This window comes from Tachypleus tridentatus, chromosome 12 (assembly GCF_004210375.1).
Source record: "Tachypleus tridentatus isolate NWPU-2018 chromosome 12, ASM421037v1, whole genome shotgun sequence".
NCBI lineage: Eukaryota > Metazoa > Arthropoda > Merostomata > Xiphosura > Limulidae > Tachypleus > Tachypleus tridentatus.
In genome coordinates, this window is record NC_134836.1 from 104,347,251 (window position 1) to 104,360,821 (window position 13,571).

The 13,571-nt window shown below is 33.0% G+C and overlaps 1 protein-coding gene across 1 annotated transcript; it reads right to left on the minus strand.

Annotated features, from left to right (window-relative positions):
• Window positions 1-9,615: 9,615 nt before the first annotated feature.
• fh (frataxin) lies at window positions 9,616-11,116 on the minus strand. Its single transcript, XM_076471398.1, has one exon. It carries the CDS (start codon window positions 10,942-10,944, stop codon window positions 10,087-10,089), a length of 858 nt encoding a protein of 285 aa, XP_076327513.1. The 5' UTR covers window positions 10,945-11,116; the 3' UTR covers window positions 9,616-10,086.
• Between the last annotated feature and the right edge of the window lie 2,455 nt (window positions 11,117-13,571).

Genomic DNA, 13,571 nt, shown 5'->3' on the forward strand with positions numbered 1-13,571 from the left:
AATTCTAGTTCATGTGCCAAGCCTTTAAATAAACTTCCACCTCTATATGTAATAATATGTACTACACAAGTGTATAATGTAATCAGCATTGGAATATAGCCTTTCGTAAACAGGAAGGTAACACACCCCCTATGTAGTACTCTCTTTGAGCATGTTGGCTCAAGAAGACTAAAGAGAGACAATGGAAGTGGAGAAGTTTGGTTCGTTTTGTTTTAAATTTCTCACAAACTACATGAGGGCTATCTGCACTAGCCGTCCCTCAATTAGCAGTGTAAGACTAGAGGAAAGGCAGCTAGTCATCACCACTCACTGCCAACTCTTACCAATGAATAGTTGGATTGACTGTCACATTACAATGCCCCCACAGCTGAAAGGGCAAACATGTTTGGTGTGACAGGGATTCAAACCGCAATCCTCAGATTACGAGTCGAATGCCTTAACCATCTGGCCATGCTGGACTATGAAGTGGAGAAGAGTGGGTGTTTTTGTGGAGATTTGTTTATCTTTCTGAAATATATTTTCCAGTGAGGAAAATGTAAACTTCAGAAATATACTTATCCTTTCACAGAACAAAGAGCTAGAATTCCATGCTGACAAAATGGTGGAACGACTAATGTAAATAAATAAAATTTTAAAAGGTGAAATCCTTTCAGAAATGCAACAACTAATGGAGGATGTGACTTAGAGTGGGACATAATTCTGTGGAATCCATCTCGCAAAGAGATTACTTCTTACCCAATAAAAGTAGTAGAAAATGTTACTCTCAAAAAACCTGTGTAATGTTAGTGTTGCATAAGTGGGTGGGATATAAAGATTATTTGTATGACCTGTAAATATTTAACAAGTTGCAAAACACGTATGTGTAGGTTAATTTGGGCAATAAATTAAGTCTTACAGTATGTGAGACATACTTAAGTGAATTATATACCAGAATTAGCAGATGCTGGGATGGATCATCTCAAACCTGCAGGAAAATGCAAAACAGCAAGCCCCACTTCTGACTGAAGAGTCTTATACCAACTCAAAGGAGAACTATCCCTATTACCATACTCAATGACTTAGGACTAGAAAAACAATGATTAATTTATTCCTCTACAACACGGAAGAGAAAAAAAAAAGGAAGGAGGAATTTGCATAGGGGAGAACAGTAGAAAGGTGCCTGGGCCAAAATGGAATTTTCTATCATTTGCATAGACTCCCATACTGAAAGACTGTGCAGTGGGTTAATATGAATAGGGACACTGAGCATTATCATATCTGTTTTTATGTACTCTTTTCATGAAGTATGGCCTGGAAAGTAAAATATATACCAAAATAGTTTCCCAAAACCCATCTCAACAATGGGGCACATAATTTCTGCTATCTCCCACTCGTGAAATGAGGTAATACTGGTCTCGTGGTGGATTGTACTGTCTGTAGTTGATGTCTGTCTATTTATGTATATAAGGTTAGGCTGTTTGCTTTTTTGTTTTTGCAGAATTTGAAAACAAATAATAATAATAAACAGTCACCTATTTAAAGTCTCTGGGAAGACTGGAAAATGGCCACTAGATGGATACAAAACCTAGAAGGAAAAGGAACTGTAATACAAGTAATGTGATAAAAGGGTTTTGGAGTCATCCAGATTTTCAACTGCAATATCACATTCAGAATATGTTGACAGCCACATTCTAGAGAAGTTGTGATATGAGGAACTGAATGGGAGGTGACATGAAAAAAAGTCTAAAGGAGTCACCTCCCCTGGAGGAAGAGAGGAGCTGTTTAACACAACTGTTTGAAGTAGAAGGAAATAAGAAAAGAATCGAAATCCCAAAGCAAAGAAAGACTCAATTATCTTTAAAGGGAGCATTTTATGACAAACAGCTAAAAAAAGTTGATTGGGTTCTGGATGGTAATATAAAAAAAAAGGAAAGAGAGGACATATTAAGTTACCTTTTTGAGCAGCCCATATCTTGGTGCAGTATGAAAAGAAAACTTGTCCCTATGGGAAATAATGCACAAGGCATTCAAAAGAAAATTATTAGAGTAATATATTTTTTAAGTAAGAAGAAATATAGTACAGAAAACAGGTGGATTAAGGTTTGGATGAAGGCCTTTAAGAGCCCTGAAGACAATACAGAGGTACTGGTTCATAACTAGGTGAGGAGTATGTATGATTCAAAAGACTCGGCACCTGTTTATTAGAACAGCAGAATGCTCAGGGAAAATAGTGAATAGTATCTGATGAAGCTGCATTGTAAACAGCAATAGTAAATTTAAATAGACCTCCCTTAAAGGTCAGATGAAAAACGAAGTGAGATGAGGTAAAGTTGAATGACCTGGAAGAAAGGAATGGTGAATGAACCAGCATCAATAAATCATCCACCTGTGACGATAAATTGCTTACAAGAACAAACGAAGAAAAGGGCTGATATGCAAGAAAAATGTGTCCATCTTACAAGAGACCAAATGAAAGTTACATGAGAAGATGAAGGAATGGAACATCATGTTGAAAGGTGGACATCCAAGACTTGTGTTGAAAGGGCTTCTAAGAGGGAAATGCTCAAGGTCTTGGATCTCTAAATAGGTGAAGAAGTGAAAATCACAAATGAGCTGGCTAAAGTGAGTGCAATAAAAATAATTTGGCAAGGGATGCTAATAAACTAAAGCCAGTATCCTGGAAATAAGAGTGCAGGTATAAATGAAGAGGGTGGACCAAACAAGACTTGTAGGCCATGCAGCCTGGAATTGATAATCAAACAAATGAAAGCTTAACATAGAGTAGAATTATATATTCACCAACATAAGACTCCCAGAGTGTTAACAAATCTACAAAAACATATGGAGATGTAAAGACTATATTGTCAGGATGTGGTTTGGGTGAGATAGGCAATCCATCAGTAATATTCCGTGATGACGAGAAAGCCCATTTGTAGAGAAAAAAAAAATTTTTAAACTGGCTGGTGTGGGTAGAGAAAACTATATACATCCCAACATTAACTTCACATGTAAATGCAAAATAAGCAATCATTTCTTAACCTCAAAATTACAAGAACAGATACACAATTTAAAACAGAAATCCACCAAGAAATCACTTATATTGGACTATACATTCCTTGGGACTCAGCACATGAAACAAAACAAAAACTCAACATACAAAGAAACCAAACCAAATATTCACAGCCATAAAACTATGCTCACCAGATAAAATTAATGATGAATTAGACAAAATAAAACAATACTTCATCAACATCAATAAGTTTCCTCTACAAACCATACGAAAACATATGCACACATCTAGACAAAAAGCAAAATCAACAAAAGTAAATATATCCCACGATTTAAAAAATCACAAGACCATATACTGCTGCATACCATATATTCCCGACATCAGCAGAAAAATAACCAACATTTGGCAAAAAACTAGTAACAAAATATGACATTCCAATTAATACCAAATTTATTCAAAAACCAGGCACAAATCTAAGGTCTATACTATGTAAAAACTACACTGACAAACACAACACCAACATTATTTATAAAATACAATGTGATAACTGCCACGACTTCTATATTGGAGATACAAGTAGAAAAATGGAAACCAGATTCACAGAACACAAAAAGTCACCTTCACACATTTTCGAACACTGCAAATCAAATAAACACGACATAACCATAGAATACACTCAAATATTAAATAAAGAAACAAACATAAACAAATGTAAAATTAAAGAAGCTTTATTTATACAACAACTCAAGCCCAAAATAAACCAATACAAAGGAACACCTTTATACCTATATTCATAAATATACATGCATTCCTACACTCAATTACACAACTGACTTCAAACATGTGGTCAGCTATTGGTCAGTTACCTTTTTCTTTCTTTGTGAACTTGATGATGACTGAAGGAAGTCGAAACGTTGTTCACTCCTCTACATAGAGTTTTCTCTATCCATACCAGCTGCTTTTACATATATATAATCCATCAGTAAATTCAAAGCTCCCAGAAAATGGAAAACCAACAACCAGATGTTGCAGTGAACCTAAAAAATGGAGCTGGAAAACATGAAGTAGAAATCTCAAAAGGGAAAACACCCTTCCCTGTTGATTGGTGTAAGAAATAAGAGCAAAGTAGTTGAAACAGATAAATGTCCAAATAGTTGTAAAGAAAGATAATGGCAGGTCCTTTGAACTGCTCACATCATAAGGGCAGTGATGGGAAAAGATTGTATTCTAAAGACAGTTGGTGTGGGTATTAAAACTTTAATTAAAATTAAGTACAGAACATTGTTTTGATCTTCCTAGGTCATCTTCATGTTAATAAAGAGAGGTTGAAACCGATTGTTGCTGGGCATATCTTGGGGACGATAGTGTAAGTGGGTATCTTCATAAGATGTGTCCTGCAATGGTCAGTTTCATACTTTGTTAACCTAAAGATGACCTAAGAAGGATGAAACATTGTTTTTTACTTTATTTTAATACCCATACCAGCTGTCTTTAGCATACATTTTTACTTTAAGTATGTTTCTTGTCATCAGGGATGTGGAAAGAATGTTTTGCAAAAGATCAAACACTGAAAAGTTTGAGGGTGTTCAGAACTGCACTCCACCAGCTAGAGAGACTTCCATGAATAGGTGTAAATCTAAGTAGGGTGGAAGAAGATGGTTGCTTAGAACTGTATGGAAATGTCTTAACAACCATGACAATGAATATGAAAAATGGATATAAAGAAACCAGAGAAAACTGTAATAAAAGGTATACTCCATTTATCTGTTAGAACCTTATGCATAGGTTAAAACAAAGGTGACTTGAGAGCCATGAAAAAAGAGAAGGTTGAGCCCCCCCCCCCAAGCAAACGGATAGGAGTCAGTATTTATTTAGAAGCCTTTCCAGCAAGCTAAACAAAAAATTAAAACAACAAAAACGTACTCCCAAAGGAACAGAGAGGATGAAGCAGATGATATTTTAAGGGCATTTGGAAATGACCAAATGTCTAAATAGTGATGGAAATGCAGACCCAACAAGTGCCTCCACTATGCTAATGGTACCAGAACTCAGTAAAACACAGACATGTGTGAGCTCTGAATGACAAAGAAAGCTTTTGAGAGAAAATCTGTGGGATTCACAGATGGAAATTGATAAATATATAAATGATAAGTCCTGATTTTAAGATAAAAAAATATGTATTAATATTTTAGTTTAAAGGATGGAACAGCCAAGATGAATCATTAAATTCCATTTTGTCCCAAAATTTTATGTTAAGAGAAGTGGTTTCAGAAACAACTGACCACTGAGCCATATGACAGGTGGCTTCTCAGGAGGAGTGATACTGGAAAGGAACCCAAGGAACTCCTCAAAAGGTCTGTATAAAGGAAGGGTGTCAAATGAAGTTCTCTTCTATAAAGTTGAGGAAGTAAACTCCAAGAAACAAGGTATTCTGATGAAATACATTTCAAAACTATAAAGAGTGAACTAGACAATAGCTGCAAAAGTAAAAGAAGCAGTATAAAGAATAGTTTAGTGCAAAATTTTCCCAGTAAAGTTGCTGGGATAGCAATGAAGAGCCTCAGAAAGAAAGGGTACAAAAATATAGCATGCTAAGAAGGTGAGTAAGCAAAACAAGAAGAAAGGCAGACTGAGGGTAAAAGAGTCAAACTATAAGAAATAGAAATTCTCCAAGCTGGAAGAAGAGAGTGAAATGAGAAAGAATTCAAATCACAAGCCAGAGAGTAGAAATATAAAGTTCAAGTAGGATATGACAATAGAGAGTTAACATGAACCACAGACTGAATCTGCAATCATATAAAATTAAGTGAGGATGGGAGAGGGAAAAAATCTTAAGAGTTCAGAGGCTTCCAAGAAGCTCATCTGAGAACCAGCAGAAAATTCTTGAAGTAAAAGAACAAATGTCACATACATGAATTATCATAGCAGTGAAGGATAAAGGTGAGTTTTATCTGATCTTTGTGAAGGATAGAAGAACCAGATGCAAAGGCATGTTGTGGAAAGAGCTGGTCAAAGATGTCCAAAGACAAGGTAGACTCAGTAGAAGGTCATGAGCTCTAGTCCAAGATGAATCAACTACATGAAGTACAGTAGTGGTAACGCTGCTAACAATTCCATTAAAAGAAAATAAGACAAATGTTCTGAAGAAGAATCAGAATCTTGGAAGATTTGGGAAACATGCATATAAACAACTGTATGAAAAAAAGATCCAGAAACTGAATTCAAGGAAAGAATTAATATAAATATTATAATTTTCTTTTGTTAAAATAGGTCTTTTTATGTACATTGTACTTGGGCCTTTGCCATTTTTGTATTGATGAAAATTGTTTCAGTATCGAAATCCAAACAACGAGGAAATAGTCCTGTCAAAGAAACCATATTACAGACTTTGAAACATGTCCTAAAATCTCATAATTTGATTAAGAGAAGAAATCTATTTAATGTAGGAGAAAAATAATAATTTGTATCAGGAGTTCTAACTGAAAGTTTAAAAAATTGTATCATTCTTTCTTGAAATTAAGAAAATACAGATAAGAAAGTTAAAACTTTGAATATTAACTAAAATTTCAAGTAATAAGAATTGTAATTCATAATTAAAAAACACCTTTTAATTTATACAGTGGAGAAAAAAGAATGAATCTTTGGGTATTTAATTAATCAGATCTTTAATTACTAAGTCAACTAACTTTAATGCATGTTGCAGAGTTAAATGCAATAAATATCGCCTTTCTTTTTTTTTTCATCTACATTCATATGTTGAACGAATGTGTTAAATACAATTTAAATGTAATCCAATTGATAATGTAAATTTTAACTGACAAAAAGTGCTTGAAAAACATTCTGAGAGTACTTAGAAAGTCCTTTATAGTGATAAAACTGTATACATGATTTAAAGGAAGAAGTTACCATTGTCTTATCTTACCTAAACACACATCTGCCTTTTAGAAGGTTGCATCTTATAGCTAACATGGCATAGTTAATACTTTGATTTTGAAAAACAACTAAGGCAATAGAATTTTCAGATCAATTTAATAAAACTGATAATGTGTTATTATTTCAGTACATGCAATAGGTTAAACAAGACAATATTACATTTAAACCTATAACTTAAGAAAAGGACTAAGGACATAAAATCAAATTTTATTTATGGATTTAAGATACATCTGTGTTAAAAATTCAAAACCTTTAATTACATATTCACACTACAAAAGTTTATTTTAAGTTCTAATGTCGGTAGTATCTCTGAAAATAAATAAGCAGTTCATGCTTAGTTTAATGTGAGGAGGAATATATTGAGAGAAATCCAATTTTTTATAAACATCATAATTTTGAACTATTTATAAATTAAAGTTGTAGCATAAAATTTCAATTGAATCAGGTATCATCTGTAATATTTCAGAATGTCTAACAAAATAATTAAACAAACTTTCAAAATAAGAGATTTTACATTATCATTATTACTTTAGTCTATGAACTCAAAGGTAAATATTATTCTGTACAGGCAGACAGCTACATGTGCTTAATCCATTTGTTTTTGTTTCTGTCAACTGTTAAGTTAAAGGGGTTTATGATACAGAAAAAAAAAAAAAAAATATATATATATATATATATATATATATATATCACAATTTCTTTTTTTTACCAAAGGTAAAACTGAAAGAAAAGTGTGATATAGAGACCTAATGCAATCCCTGATTAGTTGTACTCTCTGCCATGGGCTACAGTTTCATTTATTCAAAGCTCATTAGCAATGCTTGGGTCAACAAACCAAACAAATACAATTAGGCCTCACAATGTTGATGCTTATATAATATTTAATTTACAGTAAAGTAACCTACGTTTCTTCAAGTTTTAGAAATTATTCCTTTGTGCAAGTTACTTGTTCAAAGAGCTAAAAGTCCATTTCAAATAATAAAAAACACAAATATATTAAACTATTCTTTTGGTGATTATCTGTATATTATTATAATACATGTACCTAAGTTGAAAAAATTACTTTAGATTATATCACTTCTTAATTTAATGATGCCATCATGCTATGTAGATATACTGAGGCATTCATGAAGCTAATAGTTAGAAATACCTTGTAGTTAGACATACAAAATGTTCAGAGAGATATCTATGGGGTGAGAGTTTGGCTCCTTGAAGTGTGATGAAAGTGAGAAATAAAGTTTAATTTAGTAGTTTATTATATTAATTAGGCCTAAAATTGCTATCGATAATTATTAAAACAATTTTATTCATTTGAACAAAACAAGCATCCACAACAAACACTAAAAGTAGAAAAAAACAATTTCTGTGGAATGGAAGGGCTGTCCGACAGATATCAGCTGAGCATGGCCTCATGATTAGCATGCTTTAGATTTAAGGCTCCAATGTCTATGTGCTGTTAATTAATACAGGAAGCAGTTATGATCAACATGTTACAAAATTTATGGTCAAATCACACTAAACAATTAGAGTAACCCAACAGTTGGTGATAGGTGCTTTGACTAGATGCCTTCCCTACCAATTTATCTGCGCAAAATTAGGGATGGCTAGTACAGATAGTGCTTGCACAGCTTTGCATGAACATCTGAAATAATCAATCTTAGAGTGACAAATTAAGACTCCTGAACCTGTTTCCTTTTGGAAAGAGATCATCTACTGAAACTGACAAGGTAATTCAGTAGACGGAGAGAATAAAAACCTTTGATTTCTTTAAGTTATATTTCAAAGACAACAGGCTGAGAAAGTGAAGAATTAAGATTAAAAAGAGACATAATAGGACCCAATTTTCTTTTAAAGTGTCATTAATTTATGACATTATCAGTACCAGAGGATGACATCTTGCAAGAGCTAAAGAGTGCAACTGATGAGTTCCTGAAAAATAAAGAGAAGGTTTACATTTTTTCCTCTTCTTTTTCTCAGGGTTGGTGTGTAGAAAAAGCCTTGAAGGACCACATGGTTTCTTGCTGTCCATATAGTATATTATTAGCAATCAAGCAAAAACTAAATTGGTAAGTAAACTTTATCTTACTCTGGCCATAACATGACAATTCTTGGTTTGTATAATTTGTACTGCTAAGATTGTTACTTTCCCTTTCAAGAAATATGGTATAATTACATTAATATGTTCCAGTGTTAAACTGGCTCCATGTATTATAAATAATGAATATAAACCTTGCCAAGAATATTGTATAGAATCTAATAGTATAATCCAATATAAAACCTATTATACATTTGGAGAACTGGAAGTACATTGATTCATGTAATTATGATTGTTGGGACTTAGACAAACTATGAAAGATTTAGATGACCAAGTTAAATGTCAAGGCCAGGCATGAGAGTTTTAATATAAGGTATAATAAATGCTCATTATTGGAAGTTCATATAAGACTTAGTCTTCAACAGAATTATGTTTTTTTGTGAAATATAAAAAATGTGCAATATTTTGTACCATTATATAGTGTGTGAGTTTAAATTTATTCTAATTGATGGTGGATAGGCATATTGATACAAAAAAAATACTAAGTTTAATGCCACGTGATCCCAATAAACTAGATGGTCTTCTGTCACCTTGCTCATTTTCATATCGCCTGTGTATACACTCAAGTTTTTATAACATATGAACAGCACATTATATATGATAGTTGAAAAACAGTTCAGATAAGTTGCAATACCTTTATTTACATTTACAAATATTACAATTTACAGAATTAAAATCTTTTGCAACTTAAGAGATGGAAAATACAATACTACCTATTTCATTCTCTTTATGTCTGTTGTAAATTAAACAGAAAATCTATGAGACACTAGAATATAAGTGCTATTTAAAGGAATAATACTAATAAAATAGTCCTACTGAATCTTTGATTTATGTTTATTACCTTATTTTTTATCAGTATGCATTGTTTTTCAGATAATTTGCAAGTTTTTTTCTGTTTAACATTAACTTCTTTGAACCTTCCTTAATTTGTGTTATGTAAAAATTCTTAAAAATATTCCCAATAATAGTTTAAAACTGTTAAACAAGAGACTTTGTTTAAATACTGATTTTAATATATTTAAGTCAACAAAATTGTTTTTTTTTCAATACTGTTTAAAGAAAAAAGGTGTTACTTTCCATCTCCTTTTCCATATAAACAACTGGTAAAATCTATTTTTGTATTTAAAATACTTGACAGTTCATTGGAAAGAAGCTGATGAAGGGATACATTATCATATTTATAAATCCACTGTTTGTTAACAAAATCATATCGTTTTGGGCCACTGGTTGGTGAGGATAACCATATCTGTCTGTTTGGTGTTTGTTTGTTAATTACATATGTTCCATGTTCTCCAAGCTTTAAAGTCAGTACACCATCACTCAAGGTAACATCAATGTCAGATACACTTGTTTCTCCATCAAGTAGTATTTCTTCACAGTATTCACAAAGAGATTCCAAAGTCCCTTCAACAACTTCTTCGAAAGCTGACAAATTCTCTAACATTAAACCATTCTGTGAATCTTTGAAGGACAACATTGACTTCTGATGGTTGGCAAAACTTTTACCTGCTTTTAGTACTTGATTCTGAGTAATGCATTTTTTAATCGGGGTATAGGAGAATGACTGCGTACACAAATTCCTGTGTATTAACTTTACAAAATTATTGTGGAGATGAAAATTGCTTACTACTGTTAGCCACTTATTAAAGTGAAATGGGGCTGTAAGTAAATACATTTTATTTGATAAACCTTTAAAATACTGCTCACCAGAAAAATTACTACACTTATTTACTATACTACCTATTTCACAGTTACCATATAATTTTGGTAAAGTGAGGGCGTACTCAAGTCGATAGGTATCACTCATGGCAGATGTAACGTTAAATTTCCAATAATTTCGAAAATGAATCCTGGTGCTTAAGACACGGTGTTGTCCTAGTAGTTTCCAGATACAAAACCTAATAAACTTATTCAAGGCAGGTGTCATTGCTTTAAATAAAAATACTTGGCAGACGATATGTTGTAGCTTTTAATATTACCTATCGATCATCCACTTCTTTCTTTCTGAGAATAATTACAGTGTCTCATCGCGGCACCTTGTTAAAAACTGTACTAATCATCAGAATAAATTGAAAGTAGTGAACAGAGCCATTTTGTGTCTACCTAAGTATTCTAAATAAAATTTAAAATCAAAGCCAATTAAACGTCGCTCACTAAATATTGCATAAGAAACTAAAAAGCTGTAATAACGTGATATTGGAATGTACTATAGTTCTTTGTTGTTGTTTTTTCTGTAGCATTACTATCTATTTTTAATTTATTCTTTGACCTCATTTTTTCAAATTATATTTGTTTCTTAGTTAATTTCGAAGGTGTTAATAGCTGTTATCGCTCATGGAGAACATTGTTTACGACAACCTTATACCAGGAAAACGACAGTAGTATTCTTTAACGATTGTATAGATAATATATAGAGATAACAGTCCAACCTAGTGTAACAGCACGTGCTATCACATATTGTGCTAGGTAAATGTGAGGTTTCTTTCAAGCTAAAAACTTTGTATTTAGTCAACCTGATGGAGGATCCTTGATTCCTAGTTTAAAATAATCTAAAAAGCGACTGTGAAATATCGTGTAAGCAAATAAACACTTTGTTCTTATCTTTATCTATAAATAAATGGTTATTTCACTGGTATTACGCATTGTGTCTAATGTATTTATTCCTTAGTTTAAACTTAGCTAGTAAAAGTTTAGTATTTTGCAGAACCGTAATTTGTTTGAATCTCCTGTTTGACGGATTTATCCAATATAGTTCTTGACTTAAGCCAGTTTGCCTGACTATACCACAGTTTTTGCAGACTTTGCAAATAGCTACTGAAGAATGTATTTACCTTAGCTTCACCTCTTTGGTCATTGTTTTAGAATATCTTTTCGTTTGATAAACAGATTTTTTGAGAACTAGATGTACGACCTAGAGAGGGTAGTATTTACATCTAGGAAAAGTCTTCTCTTGGAGATTGGGCTTGAAAATGTTTTTATAGAACGTTCAAACAAACACCAGCTACAGAAACACAACACTTGTTTTACACCCTTAAATCTTTCTGCATATATATATATATATATCACAATGGCTGCTGGTATATCCAACAGGACAGTGTTTTGTGCAGGAGAGATGAAGTGCGTGTTTTACTTGCAGGGGAATTAGAACACTTTTGATAAGCACCTCTACCCCTTACTATGTAGAAATGGTGGTCTGGCTACCAAATTCGACTGAGAAGACAGCAAGTTTTCAATGGCAAGCAACGAGCAGTGAATATTGCAGCTGTAGTTCCAGCAAAACTAAAGTTCATGTTAAATCTGTCCACTGACTTAGGTAAGTGCAATGAAAAACTTTCATTCAGTCTAAATCTTTAAGGGCTAGATGGGTGTTGGCACCTGATTTTTGGTATACATGAACATGAGTTAGAGACATCGATAGATAAAGGAGTAGCCAAAACATTGACAGATCTTTTGGTATATCAGGTGAAGCAACCATTCTGGCCTTTGAACACGAATTTCATTTTCGAGAAGGAAGATAAGCTAGATATAAAACATGTGTGTGTGTGTGTTTTCTTATAGCAAAGCCACATCGGGCTATCTGCTGAGTTTACCGAGGGGAATCGAGCCCCTGATTTTAGTGTTGTAAGTCCGTAGACGTACCGCTGTACCAGGAGGGACACGGTTTTTATAAATATTTTTAACCACTACTTCGCCCCTGTTGATGGATCTTCACGAAATTTGACATGAAGGTTTGTTGGGTCCATGAGGAAATAGATACATGCAAATTTACGGTTTCACATGTTGTGTTTTGCTGTTTTTATAGGCGTTTTTTAAAAAGTATAAAAAAATGAAATAACTTTTCATGTCCTAAGATAACCTTTCATTAATCATGAATTTACATAGTTTAAGTGAAGTAAGTACACCCAATTAATAAAACGGTAGGTAAGTATTTCTTGCCTATAGTAGTTATGAATAATGGACTCATAATGTTCATTACAACCTTGCCCATGAGTGCTTCTATCAAATTATGGAATAGTTGTCATTTTCCGGACTTTTTTATATATCTCATGAACATTATGTGTTACACATCACATATACCTCAGTTTTGTACCATTAACTTCTTAAAATCTGACATAGTGACCTCTTACTCTTACACAAGACCAAAAAATACATAAAGGTTAACAGCGTCAGTTGCTAAATGAATAAATGTTTGATTAGTTAAATTCGATGGATTTCAGTATATTTGAAATCACTGCATTGCGTTCAGTGAACATGAAATTCGAGTTCCTTTCTGGTTACACTGCCTTGTTGAGGGTTGCATATTATTACTCTTTCGTTCAAGTAGATCCTATAGCTGGCCTCTTTATCAACTTTTCCTTCAGTCCGTTCAGTCTACCACTGCTGTATCTTTTTCTTAGAAATTCACATATTCAAAACTGTTACATTCTGATGTCCTAAAGTCAGGAAAGTTTTTCAGAAGGTATATTTCTTAAAAGGCTGTTGAAATGTGTAATAGTTTTCAAAGTTGAACCAGAAACTGCATATAGTAGTAATTTCTTCTGGAATCGTTTCCCC